Source organism: Leucoraja erinacea, chromosome 3 (genome assembly GCF_028641065.1).
Source record: "Leucoraja erinacea ecotype New England chromosome 3, Leri_hhj_1, whole genome shotgun sequence".
Taxonomy (NCBI): Eukaryota; Metazoa; Chordata; class Chondrichthyes; order Rajiformes; family Rajidae; genus Leucoraja; species Leucoraja erinaceus.
The window spans coordinates 92,639,939-92,665,496 of NC_073379.1; the positions used below are offsets into that span (position 1 = coordinate 92,639,939).

The 25,558-nt window shown below is 43.0% G+C and overlaps 1 protein-coding gene across 8 annotated transcripts in view; it reads right to left on the reverse strand.

Annotated features, from left to right (window-relative positions):
- Positions 1-25,323, reverse strand: part of ythdc2 (YTH domain containing 2) — a 90,488-nt gene extending 65,165 nt beyond the window's left edge. For 4 of the 8 annotated variants that reach the window (XM_055633191.1, XM_055633190.1, XM_055633192.1 and 1 more), the window contains exons 1-7: positions 25,214-25,323; positions 22,690-22,796; positions 17,934-18,097; positions 14,391-14,481; positions 13,761-13,957; positions 10,973-11,175; positions 73-239 (exon numbers count right to left, since the gene is read on the reverse strand). In XM_055633191.1, the coding sequence (XP_055489166.1) occupies positions 73-239; positions 10,973-11,175; positions 13,761-13,957; positions 14,391-14,481; positions 17,934-18,090 (815 nt within the window). In that variant the 5' untranslated portion in view covers positions 18,091-18,097; positions 22,690-22,796; positions 25,214-25,323. Of the gene's footprint in view, positions 1-72; positions 240-10,972; positions 11,176-13,760; positions 13,958-14,390; positions 14,482-17,933; positions 18,098-22,689; positions 23,268-25,200 lie in introns of those variants that run through there. The other 4 variants (XM_055633187.1, XM_055633189.1, XM_055633188.1 and 1 more) reach the window with 4 other exon arrangements.
- Between the last annotated feature and the right edge of the window lie 235 nt (positions 25,324-25,558).

Genomic DNA, 25,558 nt, shown 5'->3' on the forward strand with positions numbered 1-25,558 from the left:
GAAACAAAATAATTTTGCATTAGCAAATTTAAATGTAAGTTTTGGCTGTATGTAAAACAACTTATATTATACCTGCTTTCCAGTCTAATTTGGTAGCCAATTGTCTGCCCAATCTTCTCACCCCTCTCTGCAGCAACTCTTTCTGCCACAGCAATAGCCGCAAGTCGCCTGGGCTGAGTACAGAATATTCGGCATGGTATTCCATTCTTGTAGCAATCATCCAGAAGGAACTGGGGGATCTGAAAAATAAAAAATTAGTGCAGCCAAACTCAAGTTAGAATATAGACTCAGAACACATGAACAACTCTGCTACAAAACAAATATTTGGACATCTTTAGAAAATACCAATTCATGATAAAAATTAGTTAATAGTGGCAGAATTTATGTCTTTTATACAGTTTCAGAATCTTAGGGACAAGCAAGATTTAAAAACACTTTCAAATAAATCTTGCTTTTTTACATAAGGTTGAATAACTGAACTGACATTTCAATCTTTGCCTGGCATTTTATACCTTAATCTTAATTCACACACTTGGTATTTAAGTCTAGAAAACAAAGACTGATGGCAATTAGGTTATTATCACATTGAGATTCAATTTTAGACAAAAATGAGCCAGAATCTTTTAGTTTCCGGTCCCATCTTAGTTATGATGTTAACTCCGATTCTCTTTCCACAGATGCTGCTCAATATTTGTAACATTTGCCGTTTTAATTTCACAGTTGAAATGCCAGGCTCATACATTTATTCACAAGAAATACTTTTTCTTGTGGCTTAGCCATAAATAGACACATTGATTATCTAGCATACTCAACAGTTTACAAATCAAGAACATGTTAAAGCTTTGGTGGTGCAGATCCATTAAAGACACAACCTACTATTAAATAGCGAGAACAGAACACAGCTAACAATAGCTGACACTATATATAACTATTTGACATTAAGCTATAAAAGAAAGGTTTAAAAAAAAAGTTGTCTGTGCCAAAGATGATGCCAGATCAATTTACTCCCTTCCGCCTGTACACTCCCTACACATTCATGTGCCTGTCTAAAAGCCTCTTAAATGACACTCTCATATCTATTTCCACCTTCATGCTTGGCAACACAGCTCAACCACCCATCATTCACTGTATACAAAAAAAATCACCCTGCACATGTCCTTTAAACTTTCCCCCTCTCATCCTATAGCTGTGCCCACTAGTAGTTGATTCCACCCTGGGAAAAAGATTCTGACTGTCAGAATCAGAATCGTTTATTGTCATTTGAACATAAGTTCAAACGAAATTGCGTTTCTGCAGTCATCATCAAACAAAAAAACCAAAACACACAATTAACACATTTTCAAACAAAACATCCATCACAGTGAATCCCCAAACACCTCCTCACTGTGATGGAAGGCAAAGTCTTATCTCTTCCCTGTTCTCTGGGCCCATTCCTCTTCCGCAGTCAAGCAGCCAAACTGCTGCATCAAGCCAATCGAGGCTCCTGATGTTAGTGCAGGAGTAGGCCATTCGGCCCTTCGAGCCCGCACCGCCAATCAATATGATCATGGCTGATCATCCACAATCAGTACCCTGTTCCTGCCTTCTCCCCATATCCCCTGACTCGGCTATCTTTAAGAGCCCTATCAAGCTCTCTCTTGAAAGAGAACCGGCCTCCACTGCCCTCTGAGGCAGAGAATTCCACACTCACAACTCTCTGTGTGAAAATGTGTTTTCTCATCTCAGTTCTAAATGCCTTCCCCTTATTCTTAAACTGTGGCCCCTGGTTCTGGACTCCCCCAACATCGGGAACATGTTTCCTGCCTCTAGCGTGTCCAAACCCTTAATAATCTTATATTTCAATAACGTGGCCTCTCATCCTCCTAAATTCCAGAGTATACAAGCCCAGCCGCTCCATTCTCTCAGCATATGACAGTCCCGCCATCCCGGGAATTAACCTTATGAACCTACGCTGCACTCAAATTAGATGACCAAAACTACACACAATACTCAAGGTGTAATCTCACTAGGGCCCTGTACAACTGCAGAAGGACCTCTTTGCTCCTATACTCAACTCCTCTTGTTATGAAGGCCAACATGCCATTCGCTTTATTCACTGCCTGCTGTACCTGCATGCTTACTTTCATTGACTGATGAACAAGGACCCCCAGATCCCATTATACTTCCCCTTTTCCCAACTTGACACCATTTAGATAATAATCTGCCTTCCTGTTTTTGCTACCAAATTGGATAACCTCACATTTATCCACATTAAACTGCATCTGCCATGCATCTGCCCACTCACCCAACCTATACAAGTATTTTTTTTTTTTTTTTATTAGAAGCAATTGTACAAGAATAAAACAATCGGCATATCTATATTACTAAAACTCTGTTCTTGACCGCTTTTGGCGATCTGTGCTGCGATTTCCGAGAGAACGCGCCACCTACGGCCGTCATTTTTGGCCACCTCGCTCAGAGCCCCCATCGAGCCCCCATCTGCTGCATGTGTGCCGAGGATTTTTCCCGTCGATTAAATATGACCGAGATATTAATGTTTTTACAACATTCCCCATTCTCTCTACTGCCCCCGCTGGCAGCAGGGGGAGGAGGGGACTATAAAACCCGGAAGTGTCCTGCTTCAATCACTTTCTGCCGGACCACGAAGTGAAAGGGTCACGGCTCTCTGAGCTGCAGCTCTACTCCAAGGTGAGTCCCCTGCATATGCTTTTTCAGCCAATTGATATGTATGGTGTTCACCATTCACCATGGTCTGAAGTTATATTTCTTGGCATTTGGTTGGAAAGAGTTTGTAAATTTGTCTATCTATATTGTGTTTGAAATGTGTATTGAAAATAAAAAGCATTTGTATATTTATCTATCTATATTGTCTTTGAAATGTGTATTGAACATGAAATGCATTTGTATATTTGTCTATCTATATTGTGTTTGAATTGTGTATTGAACATGAAATGCATTTGTATATTTGTCTATCTGTATTGTGTTTGAAATGTGTATTGAAAATAAAAAGCATTTGTATATTTGTCTATCTATATTGTGTTTGAAATGTGTATTGAAAATAAAAAGCATTTGTTATTGTTATAAAGCGTTTGCAAATTTGTTTCTCTTGGGTTTTAAAATGGCTGCACCCGTTTTCAGGTGACTAAAGCATGATGTCTTTGAAATGTTCATGTAAATTGAAATGCATTTGTTGCAACGTTTTCAGGCAAGTAATGCACGAATAAAGCTTTATATTTGGACCAGAACTGTGTTTAAATTTAAAATTGGCGCTCATTTTGTGATTTTTGCGGTTGCAAGATGGCGGCGATTACGTCATTTACGGTCGGAGGCAAAATGGTGCTGCCCGCAGAGTGCACGAGGTGTTGAAAAATTCTACAGAACTGGTAAGTGTTTGTTTGTTGCAGCCACAGCTGCAATTGTTTCAGCAAAAGCTGCAATTGTGTGTGTGTGTGTGTGTGTGTGTGTGTGTGTGTGAATATATGTGTGTGTATGTGTGTGTGTGTGTGTGTGTGTGTGTGTATATGTATGTGTGTGTGTGTGTGTATGTGTGTGTGTGTGTGAATATATGTGTGTGTGTGTGTATATATGTGTGTGTGTGTGTATATGTGTGTGTGTGTGTGTGTGTGAATATATGTGAGTGTGTGAATGTGTGTGTGTGTGTGCTATATGTGAGTGTGAATGTGTGTGTGTGTGAATATGTGCGTGTGTATATGTGTGTGTATGTGTGAATATATGTGTGTGTGTGTGTGTGAATATACATGTGCATGTATATGTGTGTATGTGGAATATGTGTGTGTGAGAAATAATATAGTGTTTTGTAGTTCAGAGTAGTGTTTTGTAGTTCAGAGCTTATTTGTTATGTTTAGTAACGTGGTGGCTGTCAGGAAGAAGCTGTTCCTCAATGTATATGTTACAGTTTTCAGTTTACATAAGTTGGATGTGACGCCAGAAGTCGGGCATCAGTCAGTCCACAAGCCGTGAGTCAGTCAGTCCAAAAGCCATGAGTTAATCCCAAGGCAGTGAGTGAGTCCACAGCTCATGAGTAAATTGCTCACTGCCCCCTCTCCTCCACTGACATGCCACACCTCCGTCTGGCTATAGGATGCACCCCCTACTGAAGCCGCCCTCATCCCCTGCATGAGCCCCCGCCCCCCATTTCTCATCAGCTCACGAGAACCCCCACCTGAAGCTGTGCCTCTCCCTTGGCTGCACAATGTTTACCACCCCCACCCCACCCCACCCTGACAGCCCCCACCTCAAAAAAATGTTTTGCACAAATCTTCTGTGTTCATTAACAACTGAAATTGTCTTTAGGCTGCTTTTTCAACATCATGTCAGGAAATGTTAGAGGTCAAGGTGATGTGACTATTGCTGTAGTATCCTCTAGGATAGCAGCTACATTTCTGCCTGGTGGAAGAACTACACATTCTCGATTCAAGATACCCATCCAAGTGGCCGAGGATACATTGTGCAACATCGAGAAGAATTCTGAGACGGCACATTTCACGAGGCAAGTGAAAGTCATTGTTTGGGATGAATGTCCAATGATTAGGAGAGAATGCCTTGAAGTTGTGGACAGAACTCTTCCAGATGTCTTCATCAACACTAAGCATTTTGGTGCCCCCCTGCCAGTACAGGCCTCAGTGACTGAGCTGCCAGCCCTCAGTGACTGAGCGGCCAGCCCAAAAATCCATTCCGCCCACAAACTCCTTACTAGCCCTCTGGAAACCAGTACCTTTGGCCCAACATACTAGCTCAACAGAAATATGAAGGAAAATGTCAAAGGTTTCTTGAAGGATGGAACATCGCCCAAGAATGTTGTCATTAATAGCGTGCGTCGTTGAATGATGACTTCTGAGATATTCTCAGATTTTCCTTCTTAAAATTTGACCACTGACTTTCTCTATATTAAAATTGTCTCTTTTTATCAACAGGAAATAGTCATCAAGAGGAAGCGAGCAGCAGAACACAACAAGACTCAACAAGACACAACAAGTAAAAACTTAATAAATCTCATCTTTAAAATTTAAATTCTTCTTATTTTAAGAGTCATTCACATTTTAAACTTTAATAACACCTTTTTGCACTTTTAATGCCGTGTGTTCTTCATCACAATAGAATGTAATAGGCAGGAACGGCTGCTCTATGGGAAAGTCACTAAGAGTGCATGGGGGGGGAGGTTTGGAGATGCACTGAATGTGTGGGTGGGCGGGGAATGGCAAGGAGCAGAGTGGGGGGGGTGAAGGTAGGTGGGGTGACTGAGTGAACTGCCGGCGTACCAGGCGTGAGTCACTGCACTGCCAGTCCACGAGCCGTGAGTTGGTGAACTGCCTGCAAACCAGCTGTAAGTGACTGAACTGCCAGCCCAATAATCCATTCAGTCCACCCTCTTCCCCCTTCTCTCTTACAGTCTCACCTGTTTTGGGCAGAATTTCTGGCAGTTTCTCAGCCGCCAGCCTGCCAGGTCCGAGTGATTGTACTGCCAGGCCTCAGTGACTGAGCTGCCAGCCCTCAGTGACTGTGCTGCCAGCCCAAAAATCCATTTGGCCCACAAATTCCATACTAGCCCTCTGGAAATCAGTACATTCGGCCCCCAACACTCATACTAGCGCAACAAAAAGCCCCCCCCCCCCCCCCCACTGGCCAGCAATATTGGAATTGGTGGAGAGGTGGAATATTGTGTTGGGTGTCCAGCCCTCCCGTGTGATGCTGGGGCCCAACGGGTCCCACTTAGTCTAGTAAAATTATACAGTTAATGTACAGCTTCAACTTTAACCTTTTAACTTAATTATGGCCCATTATCAGGCCATAATTAAGGAAAACGTCAATTAAATAATGTTAGCTCAGACGGCTTCTGACATACCTAGAATGATCAGTTCAGTGTCGGGGTCCAATTTTATTTTAAATATTTTAGAATTTTTTTTTTAATTCCCCTCCAGAAATTATGTAACTTTATACAAGAGGCAAAAGAATGGGTTATAGTTGCTTCCTGAAGGAGTCAACGTGTCCAAGTCAACCTGCATGCTCATAGCATCCTCCTCACAGTTCACACTGCCACCCAGCTTTGTGTCGTCTGCAAATTTGCTAATGTTACTTATAATCCCTTCACCTAAATCATTAATATATATTGATAATGCACTGATAATGCAACATTTATGCTTTAAATTAGGTATGAATAAGGTTTGGCTAAATTACATTCACATGTTTAATCAATAATGTTTTATTATTAATGTTTAATGTCTTATGAATCATTCTTAACTGTCACTGTATGTCATGTTGTCATTTGTGGGCAAATTCCTTGTATGTGAAAATTAATTAATTCATCATTCATTCCTAATTACATTCCACTTTACTTTGAATCCCTTCATCTAAATCATTAATGTATATTGTAAATAGCTGCGGTCCCAGCACCGAGCCTTGCGGTACCCCACTAGTCCCTGCCTGCCATTCTGAAAGGGACCCGTTAATCCCTACTCTTTGGTTCCTGTCTGCCAACCAATTTTCTATCCATGTCAATACTTTACCCCCAATACCATGTGCCATAATTTTACCCATTAATCTCCGATGTGGAACCCTATCAAAGGCTTTCTGAAAGTCCAGGTACACTACACCCACTGGTGCTTCCTTGTCCATTTTCCTATTTACATCAAAAAATTCCAGAAGCATGATTTCCCCTTCGTAAATCCATGCTGACTTGGACCGATCCTGTTACTGCTATCCAAATGTGCCACTATTTAATCTTTTATGATTGACTCCAGCATCTTCCCCACCACCGATGTCAGGCTAACTGGTCTATAATTCCCTGTTTTCTCTCTCCCGCCTTTCTTAAAAAGTGGGATAACATTAGTTACCCTCCAATCCACAGGAACTGATCCTGAATCTATTGAACATTGGAAAATGATCACCAATGCGTCCACGATTTCTAGAGCCACTTCCTTAAGTACCCTGGGATGCAGACCATCAGGCCCTGGGGATTTATCAGCCTTCAATCCCATCGGTCTACCCAACACCATTTCCTGCCTAATGTAATTTTCCTTCAGCTCCTCCGTCACCCCAGACCTTCTGGCCACTAGTACATCAGGAAGGTAGACAAAAATACTGGAGGAACTCAGCGGGTGAGGCAGGATCTATGGAGTGAAGGAAATAGGCGACGTTTCGGGTTGATACCCTTCTTCAGACATCAGGTCTGTAGATAAGTCCCAATAGGGTATTTTTACCCTTACAATTCCTTATTCTATCCATACTGACTCTACATCTCCTGTTTCAATGTCACCCCTTGCAAGGGACTGAATTTAATTCCTCACCAACAGAGCTACCTCACCCCCTCTGCCCACCTGTCTGTCTTTTTGATAGGAGGTATACCCTTGAATATTCAGTTCTCAGCCCTGGCCCTCTTGGAGCCATGTCTCTGTAATTCCCACAACATCATACTTGCCAATTTCTAACTGAGCCTCAAGCTCGTCCACTTTATTTCTTATACTTTGTGCATTCATTTACAGTACTTTGACCTTGGTAAACAAAGGCAGGACAGTGAACAGTAGGATTCATGAGAGCATTGTAGAGCAGAGGAATCAAGGAGACATGGTTCCCTGAAAGTGGTGTCACAGGTCGCTAGGGTGGAGAAGAAGGCCTTTGTCAGCCATGCCTTCATTAGTCAGGGAATTAAGTAGAGAAGTTGGGATATAATGTCACAGTTGAATAATGCATTGGTGAGGCCACTCTTGGTGTGATGTGTTTACATTTGTCCCCCTGCTATAGGAAAGATTAAATTAAACTGGAAAGAGCGCAGAAATGATTTCCAAGAATGTTGCCAGGACTCACTGCCTGAACTAAGGAAGAGATCGCGAAGGCTAGGACTTGGAGAAGAGGCTGAGAGGTGATCTTATACAGATGTATAAAATCATGATGCGGTAGGGTTAATGCAGTCTTTTACCTGGGTAGGGGAATCAAAAATTAGCAGGAATAGGTTTAAGGTGAGAGGGGAAAGATGCAATTGGAACCCGAGGGGCAAATTATTCACACAGAGGAAGGTGGGTATATGGAATAACCATATAACCATATAACAATTATAGCACGGAAACAGGCCATCTCGGCCCTACAATTCCTTGCCGAACAACTTTTTTCTCTTAGTCCCACCTGCCTGCACTCATACCATAACCCTCCATTCCCTTCTCATCCATATGCCTATCCAATTTATTTTTAAATTATACCAACGAACCTGCCTCCACTGGAAGCTCATTCCACACCGCTACCACTCTCTGAGTAAAGAGAGTGAATTGTGAGTTGGAATGAGTTGTGTGAGGAACTAATTGAGGCAGGTTCAATAACAACATTTAGAAAATACTTGGACAGGTACATGGATAGGAAAGGTTTAGAGGCATATGGGAAAACGCAGGCAAATGGGACGCCTTGGTCGGTATAGATGAATTGAGCCGGAGGGCATGTTTCTGCACTGTATAACTCTATAACTCTTATTAAAGCTAATACCCTCCAATCCAGTCAATATTCAAATGAATCTCGACCAGAACTGTATTTGAAACAATATTTGAAATGTGGCCTAACTAAAATGTTGTAAAACTATAACATAACTTCCAGACTCTTACACTCAATGCCCCTAATGATGAAGGCAAGCATACGGTACACCTTCTTTATTACTCTCTCTACTTGTGCTGCTATGGACTTGTTCCCAAGATCCCTCTGCACATCAATGCAGTTAAGGGCCCTGTCTGCTTTTCTGTCTTAAAGTACACCACCTCACACTTAACTCTGTCTGCCATTTCTCTACCGTACTTGTAATTGATCTATATCCTACTATATCCTTTGATAGCCTCTTCACTGTCCACAACTCCACCAAATTTTGTGTTGTTTGTAATTTACCAACCAACCCATCTACATGTTCGTCCAAGTCATTCATTTATATCACAAACAACAGAATTCATAGCACTGATCCCTGCAGAACAACACTGGTCACAGACCAGCCAGAAGTCTATCCTCTGTCTACGATAGATACGCCACAATATCAAGTCACTATGGATCCCACACATCTTAATCACCTGGTTCAAACTACAGAGAGGGACCTTGTCGTATTCCTTACTGAAGTCCAGGGAGACAACATCCACTGCACTAATCACCTTCGTCGCCTCTTCATAAAATACATTCATTTGCAAGACATGACCTGTTCTTCACAAAACCATGTTGAATGCCTAAATTAGCCTATTCTCTTGCAAATAAGCATCTCTAGAGGCTTCCTTAAGGGCCTGTCCCACTTGGGCGACTTTTTCGGCAACAGCCTGAAAAGAGGTTGTCGCGGCGTGGTCGGGTCGTGACGCATGTAGTTACGCGTGATGTCGCCCCTGGATTTTGGAATGCTCAGACGACATCTGGGTGTCTTTTCATGTTGTGCGCCCTGTCACACGCAGACGTATGCTGTCCTGCGGGTGATAGCCGATGACGCTCCACACCTGCAACTTTGCTGTTTTATTTCTTATGATATAAACACGCAACTTGGCACAAGGCGAGAATGACTAGCGAGAGTAGTCCTCATTACTGTTGTAATCACATAGATCGACACGTGCAATTTATCGCAATTTAAAGAGACCCCCAATAACTAGTGAGGGGGTTTAAGCAGTCCACTAAGACGACCACAAGCTTTCTTGTTTAGATTGAAGCCGGAGGAGAATGCTCAGAAGCGGCGATCTCGGGGACTGGGCGCCGATTGCTTAAAGATTATTGGCCCTGGTATGTCCAAGGGAAATGTTACTGAATGTAGAGGGAGATGGGCGGAATTTACGAATGGAGGGAATTGAAAGCAGAACGATATCTGCAGCAGAGATCCAACTCGACTGGGAGAACGGGAGCGGAGCGTGGCGAGATAGAAACAGGATACTGCTGGGTCGAAACAGAGACATCGCAGAGAGTGACATACTTAAAAACCCCAGAGCACTATCTGTTCGAGCAGCGGGTAAACTGATGAAGCAGGTGTTCATTTCCAATGTGATTATTATACTTCTGTGTAGTGTGAAGGCGGGTGACGTGCTTGATGTGTCGGTGACACGGAGCGTCATACAACTTGATGGTTTTTAGGGCGACAGTCACTGACGTTCGCAGTCACTCAAATAATCGCAAAGTGGGCCAGGCCCTTTACACTGAAGTGAAGCTCACTGATCTATGGTTTGATAATCTCTATTTCCTTTCTTAAATAAAGGAAAACATTGGCTACTCAATTGTCCATGACCTCACCTATGGCTAGATAGGATACAAAGATCTTCATCATGGCCCCACCTATCTCTTGCCTCCCTCAACAACCCCGGGATATATTCAATCAGGCCTGGGGGCTTATCCATTTTAATGCCTTTTAAGACGGGTGTCTCAACTCCACCTTCTTTTTGATCTCAAACTGCCCTGGCATATTAACATACCCTACCTTGATCTTACGATCCTCCACATCCGTCACCACGGTAAATACATATGCAAAGTACATGTTCAGCACCTGCCTATGTCCTCAGAATCTATGCAAACATTTTCTTTTTTTCCTTGAGTGGTCTTACCTTCTCTCTAGCTATCCTCATTTTTAATATGTGTAAAAATTGCCTTGGGATTCTCTTTAATCCGACTGATCCTCCTAACCCTGCTCGAGTTACCTCCCGCTTGCTTGATTTTCCTATCTGATTTCATCTTCTAAACCTTACATTCATTTCACTTGACTTTTTGACCAATGTTAAACCTCGTTCATCATTCAGCTTTCCCTTACCTTGACACCCTTGATTCTGCTCACTACTGAAGCATAGCAGTCCTGAACTTTGATCAGTTGGTCTTTAAACAACCCTCATGTTAGATGTGGACTTACATAATAAGAGCTGCTCCCAATTTACTCTCGCTAGCTTCTGTTTAATAATGATGTAATGTGTCCTCTCCCAATTTAGTACTAAATGCTTTATTAAAAATATATTCTTAATAATTAAGGAGGCCATACCTGCGTAGTCTTTCCAGAGCCGGTTTCTCCAACTATTAAAATCACTCTGTTCTCTTTTATAATTTTCACTATATCATCTCGCTTGTCAAAAACAGGCAAAGAATGTCTAAAAGCATCCAATTCAGAATCTGCACGTTTCGGTGGAACTTGAGGAATGCCATTGTTGAGCCTACCACTGGTCTTATTCATTTCTCGGTTGTTTTCTGGAGGCAAAGGAAATGAAACCAACTGATGGATAACTTGAAAATCAATGCAAACGCTCAAAACAGTAGTGTTATACAAATATGACAGACCTTAGCTTTGCTTATTTTAGAGACACAGCGCGGAAACAGCCCATCTGGCCCACAGTCCATGCCGACCAGTAATCCCCGCACACTGACACTAGGGACAATTTAAAATTTTACCAAGTCAATTAGCCTACAAAATTGTACGTCTTTGGAGTTTGGGTATAAAGAAGGGTCTCAACCCGAAACGTCACCTACTCCTGTTTCTCCGGACTTGCAGCAAAGGAACATAAAATAAATGAACATGCTTGTTCTAGATTTGTACCAACGCAATAGAGATTAGTACTGTAAAACTCCAGAAATCCACTGTTAACCATTCACGAATCCTGATATTTCGACATCTATTTCATCAGGTAAGTTTTGCTGCACCCCCCAGCCACTCACATGGACCCCAGTTGCTAAGTTCCCTAACCACTCATCATAATCTGGTCCACTCTCCTTTCCAGAGTTAACAGAGCCCTTTTTCCCCAATCTCCCCTCACTCAGTAGAGCCCTGTGTTTTCTCCATCTCACTTAAAAATTAATAGGGAGTGCAGGAACCAGATTCCTGGTTCCAACACACGCTTTCCACTTGCCAGGCCCATGATTCCTGCACTCCTTTTAAGCTTAGGTAGACACAAAACAGCAACTCAGCGGGTCAAGCAGCATCTCTGGAGCGAAGGAATGGGTTGGAGAGAAGGAATGGGTGACTTTTCGGGTCGAGACCCTTTTCTCCAGAGATGCTGCCTGACCCGCTGAGTTACTCCAGCATTTTGTATCTACCTTCGATTTAAACCAGCATCTGCAGTTCTTACCTATTCCCTTTAAGCTTACCAGGTTCACTGGGAAATGTATTATATAACTGCGTAATCTATATACTGATAAAACTCTGATCTGATCTTGTTAATTCGCTTGTGAATCACATCTTCTCCATTGTGAATCACATCTTCTCCAAAACCCAACGCGCTAATGGTGAAAATTTTACATATTCCGGTAGAGATTTACCTCATGATGTCGAAAATCGCCTCATCTGAAAATTTGATTCATTATTTCCCGAGTATTTTTACTAAAATTGTTCACCAATCTGAGATCTTTTTAAAATCTAACGTGCTGAAGTGAGCTGGATGACGTCACAATGCTTCTGCTCCTCGCGGCAAGCTGCGCAGAATTTTCAACGCGCTGCCTGCTGGGTACTGTTTTCCAGGAGTGACGTCACCACCCTCCCCCTCCCTCCCCCCGGTTCTTCAAAAGACGCAGAAAGAACGAGAAAGTGGGCTCTGTTCTGCAGATCCCGATGGCTTCCGTGGTCACCCAAGGTCACCGGCGCTCATGAGCACTCACAAGCTTCCCGGCTTGCTTTTGAAAAACTTTCTCCTTGCAGCCTGCTGCGCTATGTTCCACTCGCAGCGAGTGAAGTCACCCTCCCTCCCGCTGCTAACCGCTCCTCCCCACTGCTAACCGCTCCTATCCTGCTCCTCCCCCCCCACTGCTACCCGCGCCCCCCCCCCCCCCCCTCCCTCCGCTGCTGCAACTCGGGTTTCCTGATAGAACCCGAGAGATGTCGACCCCTCCCTCCTCCCTCCCCCTACTTTCTCTCCCCCCTCCCCTCCACCCCCCCCTCCCCTGCATTCCCTCCCCTTTCCCCCTTCCTTCTCCCCCCTCCCCTACCCCCTGCTCTCTTCCCCTTCATCTCTCCTCTATCCCCTCTACTCTCTCTCCCTCCCCCCCCCCCCACCTCTCTCCCCCTCCTCTGTACGCCCTCCCCTCTCCCCCCCCCCCCCCCCTCCCCCCTTCCCCTCTCTCCCCCTCCTCTCTCTCCCACCTCCCCCACTCCCCTCCCCCCCACTCACCCCCCTCTCCTCTCTCCCCCCTCTCTCACCCCCTCCTCCTCCCCTGTGTGTGTGTGGGGTGGTTAGTGTGTGCATAATGCCGCAACCACCCCTCCCCCCATCCCCCGCAACTGCTGGTTGAGGGGACGGGTCCTCCTTGCGTAGTATCATAATAAAAGTGAATAAAAAATGTATTTGAGATCTTAACAGAATGAACATTCAATAGTGTGGAAAGTTTGCTAATCTGGCATCATCAATGTCCAAATTATGAAGGATTAACATGCAATTTCTTCTTCACGCTTTAAGAAGAGTTCAAATATTTACTGTTTATCACCAGAAGTGAAATCATTATGAAACAACAACATTTTACCCTTACAATTTCTTATCTAAAGATGGCATCAATTACAAAATACATAAGATTTGTTGCTAACTTCCAATGTTCAGTTCCGATTTTGCAATTAACAATATTTTTATCAACATCAGCAACCCAATTATTTTAAATAAATTATAATCTAGATAATTATATATTGTGGTCATCAATACATTTTGAGTAATAACAAAAATGCAAGCTGTGCAACCATCTCCTGGTTTTCAAATCTTCATAAATTAGCAAAACTAATTTCAAAATGTAATTATTAACTGAGAAACTTTTTTCCACACATATTTTCACCCTTCAAAACAGACAGTGGTACATACCTGCTTCAACAGTTAATACATTGCCACGTTCAGTTCTGGGTAAAAGATCTGTGCGTTCTTTATTTGTCACAGGAAACCTCTGAATTAGATTGCGTATGGCATGTTTCATGCTGTGAGTCAGTGAGCAGGTCATGACAGCCTGAGCTATCTCAGAACCATCTTTTTTCTTTATTGTAAGAAATCTATGTGCCCCTTTTCTGAAAGGGGAAAACAAAATGAAACAAATGTTTCTCAAAGACCTTTAAACAGAAAGTTATGATACTTACAATATACAATGTGGCTCTCATGAATTATACATTTATGAAAACGTGAAATAATATTTACATAACTTCAATAACTGTTTTAGTTATCACAGCTATGGTCCAAATAGTGGAAAAGAAAATATGTTTAGATAGCCTTGATCATATTTAAAATAAATATATAAATAAATACACAACTTTTTGCTGTACTTAGGTACATTCTAAAGACAATAAAGTATCATTGAATCATTGATAAAGTATCATTGAATTACATCTAGAATGTAATATATTTGTTCTAGATATTTATAAACCAGATTTTTAACAACTGTTTTATAGCCTTGGCATCCAAAAAAATTAATAGCATCAAACATGTGAAAATGTTCCATCTTACCCTTTGCTTTTAGAGATTAGGCCTAGGGACTGGGCAAGACGATGAATAAATGCTCTTTCTGTACTCGTTAAAGAGGATGGAAATTCCATTTCTAGAAAGAAAAAAATGATTAATTGTCGAGATATAACACAACTGAAATTTTACTAATTCTCACATTTTGAAATGTCTTTGGTGCACCACAGATAGATCCCACAGCATATCGCTAACCGGCGCCGCCCGCGGCCGGAAACCGCCAATCCTCCTGCAAATCATGGTAAAACAAATTACTCAATTATAGACAGAAGGGACTGCAGAAGCTAGAATCTTGCATAGAACACAAAAGTGCTGGAGTAATTCAGTGGGTCTGGCAGCAACTCTGGAGGACAGAGATTGAAGTAGAGTCCTGACCCAAAATATCGCCTATCCATGTCCTGACCCGCTGAATTACTCCAGCACTTTGAATTCCCCAATTATGTTCATCTGTTTATTCTAGTTATTACCAAAACAATAACTTTCAAAGTCTGTTGTTAATAAAACATAGGAAGCTGAATTAAGGCTCAATAAACTTCCTCTGTTCAGTTATTCCAATTATTTGTATTTTCTTCATTTGGTACACCTTTGTCTGCTGCCCTATTGCATTGCATTGGCAGCTAACTTGCTTGCTTGCCTGTAAACCTAATCCCACAACCACCATTGCCGTCCTATCCCTAGACGCATAGACATAGCGAGCACCCGGGGTCGAGATTGATCCGGGGTCTTTGGCGTTGTGTGGCAGCAGCTCTAACTACACCACAATGCCGTCCTTGAGACTGTTGTTCTTGATATTGACCATAACATGGTAGCCTATGTCAACTTGCAAAAGGCAAGTCACATGAGATAGCAACTAACACAAACAAGCATGGTGTTTTGTAATATGGATAAATTAACTGCAAAATCTTAAAATTGTATCAGACAGATCAAGCACCAGAAATGAGCAGATTGATCCTGAAAGGAGATAATTCAAAGGTAGATTAAAATGCTAGAGAAACTCGGCATCTATGGAGCGAAGGAAATAGGCAACGTTTCGGGCCTAAACCCTTCTGCAGACTGATGTGAGGGTGGGGGGAGGGTGGGGGGACTGATGTGAGGGTGGGGGGACCCTTCTGCAGACTGATGTGAGGGTGGGGGGGACGGAAAGAAGAAAGGAAGAGGTGGAGCTTTTGGGCTGTGGGAGAGCTGAGAAGGGGAGGAGAAAGCAAGAACTACCTAAAATTAGAGAAGTCAATGTTCATACCGCTGGGGTGCAAACTGCCCAAGCGAAATATGAGGTGCTGCTCCTCCAATTTACGGTGGTCCACACTCTGGCCATGGAGGCGGCCCAGGACACAACGGTCCAATTCGGAATGGGAGGGCAGTTGAAGTGCTGAAGTGCGAACCGAGCGGAGGTGGGCGATCTACACTTAGTCTCACCGATGTAGAGCAGCTGACATCTAGAGCAGCGGATGCAATAGATGAGGTTGGAGGAGGTGCAGGTGAACCTCTGCCACACCTGGAAAGACGGCTTGGGTCCTTGAATGGAGTCAAGGGGGGAGGTAAAGCAACAAGTGTAGCATTTCCTGCGGTTGCAAGGGAAAGTGCCCGGAGAGTGGGTGGTACGGGTGGGAAGGGACGAATTGGCCAGGGGGTTATGGAGGGAGCGGTCTTTGCGGAAAGCAGACAGGGGAGGAGATGGGAAGATGTGGCGAGTGGTGGGGTCACGTTGGAGGTGGCAAAAATAACGGAGGATTATTTTTTGTATGTGACGGCTGGTGGGGTGGAAGGTGAGGAGAAGGGGGACTCTGCCCTTGTCACGTGTGGGGGGGATGGGGAGTGAGAGTTGAGTCATGGGGTATAGATGAATATGAGATAATTCAAGACAGACATGATAAAGGAAGATATACATGACTAATGTTTAGCCATTATAACACATTATGGAAACAAACCAGCACAAATTAACAAACATTTTGAGGTTTATAAAAATATATATTTCATGAGACGTAAGCATTGCAATTGCCTCACACTATTGCCTCACAACTGAGTGGCTTGCTGGGCTATTTAGGTGAACTATATTGTATTGCTCTGGAATAGTTAAATAAAGCAGCTTTCCTTCTTCAAAGAACATTGATGAGTTGATCGTTTTACATGCTCTTGGTTTCAAAAACAACAATACTGAAAATATAGTTTAAATCTGATTTATTGAATAAAACAATTTAATTTCCTCCTTTTGAGTAGGTTTCTTTTGGGTTACAGATCGAGTCAAATAATGCAAACAACATGTCCAACTTTTGATAACAAGGAGCATTGATTCTCTTTTGTAACTTACATGTTTGTTGCAACTAATTTTCCCTAATTGAAGTCCCACAAACAGCCAGATAACATGTTAACTTGACTGAGGGATAAATACTGGTCAGAAAATAAGGAAAATAGTCTTACAGACTAGAAGCTGCACTAGACAATTCAACCTTTGGCACCTACCCCTCCATTCAATAAGATCATGGGTTATACATTTTTCTCACCTTTGAATCGTTGATTCCCTTAATATCTGTTATATTCATAAGAGCAGAATTAAACCATTCAGCCCATCAAGTCTACTCTGTCAATCAATATTGGCTGATCTATCTCTCCCTCTCAACCCCATTCTTCTGTCTTCTTCCCATAACCCAACACCCATTGACTCTGACATCGGGGGGGGGGGGGGGGGGGGAGGAGAGTGCAGTGGAGAGATAAGTTTATTTGGCCTACATTATGTAAAATGTAATTATGTTGTGTCTGGGGTCTATTTGTGTGTAATGTATGGCTGCAGAAACGGCATTTCGTTTGGACCTCCAGGGGTCCAAATGACAATTAAATTGACTCTGACTCTGACCCATTTGTTATGCAAATCTTGTGATGGGATCTTTATATCCTGCATGAGGACGGTGTCTTGCACAAGTAGTCTTAAGGGAGCACTGCACCACATCAAATCTTTATCATCTATATAACTTCCTCCAGTACTACTACTTGCATGAAGAATTTATTTAAATCTTAAATGGGTCTTAACCAATAATCATTTGACCCAACGGGAAGAGTACCACCAGTGAGCCAAGGACATTCTGGTAAACATAAAAAAAAAACACTGCAGTGCTCAAACGGGATAGTATTGTCCTATGCATTGACTCGCTCTTAACACAAATTGCCACCATTAGAACAGTGTAGCTCATTACTCCTTTCCATACATTATAGTATCTAAGAACGTCCTATATTCAAACCCCTGATTATAAAGTGCCACAGTCCTCAGTGAGGCAGATAGTGCAACAGTGCAATCAATAGATTGCATTAAAAGCTTTGGATACTAGCCTGGCAATTTAACCATCATCCTATGGTATAGGAGGAATTAATTCTTCCCTTCAATTATAGTCTCAATAGAATTTGGAATTCAAGTTTTTATGTTTTATTATTCAGTTGCTTTAGTCAGACAATACTATATTAAAATGAGTATCTAATAGCCATTTCATGCCATCACATTTTATAGAATTTTTCAGTAACAAATGCAGTTACTCCATCCACCTTTTTGATCGCTGTAACGGAATCTCTCTAGGGCAATATTTACTGCAATTTTTACTTCTTCATCAATCCGGATATCTTTAAATCCCTTAGCTTTAGAGGCAGTTTGGCTTGACTGGGCACTGCCAGGTCGTGGGGACACACTTGTAGGTCTTGACATGTTGAATCTGAAGAAACAAAAATTGCATGAAAAAGATTGTAAATCAATTCCAAACAATGAAATAACAAAATCTGAATTTTTAACATACAATTCCTATGTCAAACTAGATGACTAAGTTTCAGAGTTCAAAGTGAATGTAAATATTTCACAACATTTGTTTAACTGTGCTTCATGAATCTCCGTATCTTAGATCTGTGACTATTCACGTAATCTAACTCCCGATTAACAATCACACTGATTAAAAATTAACCAAAAAACCTCCTACTGGTGAGCACATTAGACATCAGCAGTACAAAATGCACAAATTCAGCGATAAACAAAAAAATCCAGGAACTGAAAATATGAAATAAATCTGGTTAATGACCTGTATAACGAGAATAGCAAGACCAAAAATACTCTCTATACCTCTAACAAAATGTAGCTTTCAACAATCATGAACTACACCATAAATAGCACCACAACCACAACAATAAGAAATAACAATGAAAGGATGAAGAGAGAAAAAAGAGAGGTAAAACAGAAAGAGAGAAACAGAATGAAGGGAAAAAGGGAACAAAAGTGGAAAAATAAATCAGAAACAGCTATGTGTGCATAAATAGTTGGAAATGACAGGGCAGATTGAGAAAGTGATTTAAAAATGTCTGTACGATTCCAGCTTTTATAATTGGAGACATACATTGGAAGAGTAAAAAAATCATGATGAACCTTTATCAAACACTATGTTTCAGCTACAACTACTGTGTCCAGGTCTAGGTGCCACACTTTAGGAAGAATTAAAGGGTTGTGGAGGCCAGTTCACTGGATATTTTCAAGAGTTGAATTTAGCTCTTAGGCCTAAAGGAATCAAGGGATATGGGGGAAAAAGCAGGAACGGGGTACTGATTTTAGATGATCAGCCATGATCATATTGAATGGTGGTGCTGGCTTGGAGGGTCGACTGGCCTACTCCTGCACCTATTTTTCTATGTTCTATGTTTCTATGATAGGGTGCAGAAGAGATTCCAAGGATCAGGGACTTCAGTAATATACATGGATGGGAAAACTGGGGTGATTCTCTTTGAATTGAATTGGAGGTTGTTACAGGGGATCTGAATGTTATTTAAAATCATGGTTAAAGGTGGATAAAAAGAAACTGTTCCTATTGATAGAAGGGTCAAGACCCAAAGGCTATAGGATGATGTTGATTAGTAAAAGAAAAACAAAACAATATTTATTTTAAGCAGCAAGTGTTAAGGGGCTGTCCCACTTGGGCGACCTAATTGGCGAGCTTAGAAGAGTTTGAAAAAATGTTGAAGACCTCCTTCGAATATGTAGAAGACCTCCTTCGACTATGTTGAAGACTAGCTTCGACTCACTTCGGGAAAATTGGACACTGAATGGTGGAGAGGGAAGACAACCTCCTTCGACATCCCTTCGACTATGCTGAAGACTTTCTACGACTACCTTCGACTACCTTTAATTACCTACGCCTAACATGCCGACCTACTACGACTAAATCTACGAGCAAAAAAAGTATCGATTTTTTCAACGGCGACTTTTTTTTACTCGCGGGCATTGTTCAAAATGTTGAAAAATACACCGCTATCTAGCTGAGGCCTCGAGTACACAGGAACTACTCTCGAGAGTTACAAAGACCTCCTACGACCACGTGTCGACCATGCTGTGAGTATGAGTCGAGGCAAACTCGCCAGAACTCGCAGATTAGGTCGTCCAAGTGGAAGAGCCCCTTCAGGGTGTGGACTGCCAAGGTAGGAATGGAGGGAGACTAAATTATAACATTCAAAAGATAGTTGGGCGAAAAAGGAATATGCTGGGCGAATGTGAGAAAGCAAAATAAGTGCTTTTTTACTCTTCCACTGTATGTCTCCAATTATACAGACATAGAATCGTACAGCAGCTCACTTTCCATGCGGTTCTACGACTGCCAATATAACAATATGTGTAAAATGATGAGGCTCTACTCATAACAAAAAGACAATTCTGTGGACCTGGCTACATGCACTTGAGATCAATGGGCATAGGCAAGTTCTTCAGTTAACCGTCATTTTAAGGAGCAGAAAATCCCAAACAGCTTTCAATAAATATCTTTAGTCCAGTAATTACAACCAAGGAGCTTTCAAAGGCCTATTTGGCTGTTTACCACACTAAATGACATCTCATAGAAACATAGAAATTAGGTGCAGGAGTAGGCCATTCGGCCCTTCGAGCCTGCACCGCCATTCAATATGATCATAGCTGATCATCCAACTCAGTATCCCGTACCTGCCTTCTCTCCATACCCTCTGATCCCTTTGCCACAAGGGCCACATCTAACTCCCTCTTAAATATAGCCAATGAACTGGCCTCAACTACCCTCTGTAGCAGAGAGTTCCAGAGATTCACCACTCTCTGTGTGCAAAAAGTTCTTCTCATCTCGGTTTTAAAGGATTTCCCTCTTATCCTTAAGCTGTGACCCCCATGTCCTGGACTTCCCCAACATCGGGAACAATCTTCCTGCATCTAGCCTGTCCAACCCCTTAAGAATTTTGTAAGTTTCTGTAAGATCCCCTCTCAATCTCCTAAATTCTAGAGAGTATAAACCAAGTCTATCCAGTCTTTCTTCATAAGACAGTCCTGACATCCCAGGAATCAGTCTGGTGAACCTTCTCTGCACTCCCTCTATGGCAATAATGTCATTCCTCAGATTTGGAGACCAAAGCTGTACGCAATACTCCAGGTGTGGTCTCACCAAGATCCTGTACAACTGCAGTAGAACCACCCTGCTCCTATACTCAAATCCTTTTGCTATTGTAACGGATGCTCAGCTCAGGCTTGGAGGGCTGGGGCACCTTTGAAAACGACCCTATGAAAACATCGGAAATAGGAGCTCAAATTATTCAATATGATCATGCCTGATGATATGCTTCAGGACTTTGTTTTCTCTTTCTCTTCCTTATGCCCCTGTCCCACTTAGGAAACCTGAACGAAAACCTCTGGAGACTTTGCGCCCCACCCAAGGTTTCCGTGCGGTTCCCGGAGGTTTTTGTCAGTTTCCCAACCTGCTTCCACTACCTACAACCTCCGGCAACCACCTGCAACCTCCGGGAACCGCACGGAAACCTTGGGTGGAGCGCAAAGTCTCCAGAGGTTTTTGTTCAGGTTTCCTAAGTGGGACAGGGGCGTTAGCATTTGGAAATATATCTACCCTCTTAAGATTATTGAATAGCAAAGCCTCTGTAGATTTCTTTGGTGGCTAATTCAACAGGTTTCCCATTTTTGGATTAAGAAATTTCTCCTAATCTTGATTCTAAATGGCAAAGCTGCGTCTGTGACCTTTGATTCCTGACTCACAGGTAGAATATTTTTAATGGCTGATATCTAGTCTGTCTATCCATGTTACAATTTTGTAGGTTCCTATGAAATCCCCCTCTCTCTTATACACCAGAGAATGTAGGCCTAACTGACCCAATCTCTCCTCAGACCCAACATTCCTATCATCCCAAGAATTTGTCCGAACGCACCACATCCACAAGATCTCCCCTTTCTATTCTAAAATCCAGTAGATTTGTTAAACATGATTTCTCTTTCGTACATCCATGTTGACTTTGCCGATACTGTTAATCTTTCCAGATATTCTGTCTTTACATTTCGTTTATAATAGACTTTTCCCCACTACTGATCTTAAGTTAACTGGTCTGAATGTCCCTGATAATTTTTTTTCTGTTTTGTTCAAAAAAGTGAGGTGCTATTTTCCATTTTTTAAATCTGCAGGAATAGAAACAAAAAAACCCTCTGAAATCAGAAAATGTCTTTTGGCATCCCCCTATCACCTCTCATGTTAAATCTATGCGCTCTACTAATTGACATTACCATCCTGGGAAAAAGTCCGACTATCTACCCCATCTATGCCTCTCACAGTTTTATATTCTTCTATCAGGTCACCCCTCAGCCTCCGATGCTAAAGAGAAAACAATTAATGTTTGTCCATCATCCCTGTGTAGCTAAAAATGCGTTTGTCCAACCTTTCCTTGTTTATGTTATGTTTGATCTTCACGAAGGGACTTCACACTACAGCATCCAGCCTAATTTATGCCTCAATGCATTAGTCTAAAACAAAAAGCAGCACATAAAAACTGCAGGAATTCTTTTTCTATAGTATTATTGCTAATTTGGTTTGACCAATGATATATCAGCTACAATTACAATTGTATCCTTTTTGCATGCATCGTAAATTTCCTATTTAATCCCTATTACCTTGTTGGTGGGCCTGCACTCATTTCCCCCAAATATTCTCTGCTCCTTGGTGTTTCTTAGCTCCAGTTGTTTAGATTTCACATCATAATTTCCCAAACTAATGTCCTTCTTCACCATTATACTGATTTCCTCCTGAACAAAAAATACTACCTGTCTGTTTGTTTGCAGGTCCATCCTAAATGCTGAATTTCTCTTGGTGTTCAAATCCTATCCTTGATTACCCTGCAACAATGTCTCCGAAAAATAAACAAAATCATGATCCTTCACATCTTTTTGCACTGTTATTTGATCTAGATCATTGCAAATGTACTGTGCATTACAGCACAATGTCTGCAGGCTTATCTTGTTGAAATTAGATCTACTAACCTTTTTTGAATAATGGCCCCTTAACTCTTGCTTCCTTTTTGTTTTTTAATTTTTCCTTGGTTCTTCCTTTTTTACCTTCCTACTCACATTTCTATCCCTCAGCCTTCCTGGAATACAGGAGAAAAAACACATCACACCCTTAAGAAATTCAGTCCTGGTTCTTCCCAGTTGCGAACGGACCAGTTGGCCCAGAACCCATCCCGGTCCTAGGAATCTGAATCTCTAATCACACGTACATCAGCTCTCTAACCACATGTTCATCTGATAGGTCTTGCTATTTCTACTCCTGCTAGGACACGAGTTGGGAGTAATCCCGACATTGCTATCTCTGAGGTCCTGTAAATTACTCCCTAATTTCCTATATTCAGCATGTAGCATCAGTGTTACCAATGCCTGCTGATTATTAGGAAGGTAACAGAAAACATGGTCCTGGGCAAGATTTGAGGAGTATCAAAATAACACGAGTGGACTTTTTTGAGGTTTAGAAAGGGAACACATTCTCCAAGGAACAAAACAGCTATGTGTACCACTGATAGGGCAAAGAAAGACCAGAGGCAGACCAGAGGAGGCAGTCATACCGCCATCCATATAACTGAGGTGGAGCGCGTCTCCAGCTATAAATTCCCCGGAGTACATATCTCGGAGGACTTGTCCTGGTCCCTCAACACCTCCAAGCTGATCAAAAAGGCACAGCAGCGCCTTTACTTCCTTAGGAGGCTCAAGAAAGCCCACCTGTCCCCCCAGATCCTGACCAACTTTTACCGCTGTACCATAGAGAGTATCCTGACCACCTGCTTCACGGTATGGTACAGCAGCTGCACTGCTGCGGACAGGAAGGCACTGCAACGGGTGGTGAAAACCGCGCAGCACATCATCGGTGCCCCGCTCCCTGCCATGGATGCCCTCCACCGAAAACGGTGTCTGAGACGGGCTGGGAAGATCATCAAGGACCCCTCACACCCCAACCATGGACTGTTTGCCCTCCTCCCATCAGGGAGGCGGTACAGGAGCCTCAGGTCACGTAGTAGTAGGATGAGGAAAAGCTTCTACAACAACACAATCACACTGCTGAACTCGGAGTCCCGACGATAGATTTCTCTGGTCCCTCCGTCCCCTTTGTTTAATCATTCTGTATTTCCTGATTATTCTGTATCTTCCCTCTTTCTATTTTTTTTGTTTTTTCTTTATGTACAACTACTACGGACTGACGCAAAACTGCATTTCGTTGTACTGATACTTGTATTTGTGCGATGACATTAAAGTTGAATTGAATTGAATTGAATTGAAAGTGAGGGATGCTTTATCAAAAGGTCATCTGACTGGAGATGTTATAGAGAGGGAAGAATTTTGAACAAGCAAACAGCAAAGTTAAAATAGTAATGGTGCTTTGCTTTAACAAAGTACATCTCAAATCACAGGAATACACAGCATAGAAACATATGCTTTAGTCCGCACCAATCATCAACTAGCAATTTATACAAATCCTACATTCATTATTTGTTTATTCTCCCTGCATTCTTATCAACTCCTCCTAGATTTTACCTCTCACCCAAGGGTATTTTACTGTACCCAATTAACACACTATCCCACAAGTGTTTTGGAGACAGAAAACTGGGTCGTCTTGGGGGAAACCAATGGAGATTCCTCCAGTTTCACCCCGTCTAGTCCGTGGCCGCTCTTTTCAACTGATGGCCAAGTTGAAGCCTGATCTTCTGGCAGTTTGTACACAAGACTCAGATCCAGACAACCGGGATCATCATAAGCCAGACCCGTCCTCCGTGTCTGGCCACATCTAACACCGGGTTAAAAAGAGCACACAGTGTGTTGTGCCCTCACCCCACAAGACCTGGCCGGAGGGAAGGAGGGAGAGAGGGCGGTCAGGAATCACCACCCCACTGGTAAATGAGATGGGAGGGAAGGAGGGAAGGAGGGAGGGAGGAAGGAGGAGAGAGAGGAAGGAGGGAGGGAAGGAGGGAGGGAAGGAGGGAAGGAGGGAGAGAGAGGGAAGGAGGGAAGGAGGGAAGGAGAGGGGGAGTGAGGGAGGGAGGGAGGGAGAGGAGAGGGAGGGAGGGAGGGAGGAGGAGGGAGGGAGGGAGGGAGGAAGGAAGGAAGGAAGGAAGGAAGGAAGGAAGGAAGGAAGGAAGGAAGGAAGGAAGAAGGAGGAAGGGGGAAGGAGGGAAGGGGGGGAAGGGGGGGAAGGGAGGGAAGGAAGGAGGGAGGGCGGTCAGGAACCACCATCCCACCGGTATATGAGGAGGGAGCGGGCGGGCGGGAGGGAGAACCATCGCCTCACGGGCCGCTCCTTCAGGAGCAGTTACACCAGCAGTGGGGCGACCCCAATGGCCGTGAAGGAGGCGAATGGATCGAGCGGTCGCCTATCAACATGGTGTCGTGTCTCGGTCCGGTCCGGTCGGGTCCGGTCAGGCTGGGTCCGGTCAGGCTGGGTCCGGTCCGGTCGGGTCCGGTCAGGCTGGGCCCGGCGACCGGTCGCTGCGGCCACTCGGCCCTCACCTGCTGCACTCACCCGGCAGCCGGCGCTCGCTCCCATCCACCTCCTGTAGCGTCTCACGTCACCGGCGCGCTCCGCTCCGCTCACAACGACGTCATCACCAAAGCAGATAGACCACGCCTACAAAATCCAATGGACTGACGTGAGGTGCGTTACGCACGTAACGTCACGTACGTCACGGGCCGCCATTTTGGGAATCAGACCCCGACCTCCGTTACGTTTCTCGCAGTTTAATCCACGTCAGTCCATTGGATTTTGCAGCAGTTTATCGTGGTCTATCTTCGCCGCCTATGATGGACCATTATCATATTTGTTTATAATAAATGAGGTGGGGTTTTTTCATTAAAAAGGGAAGTTGCG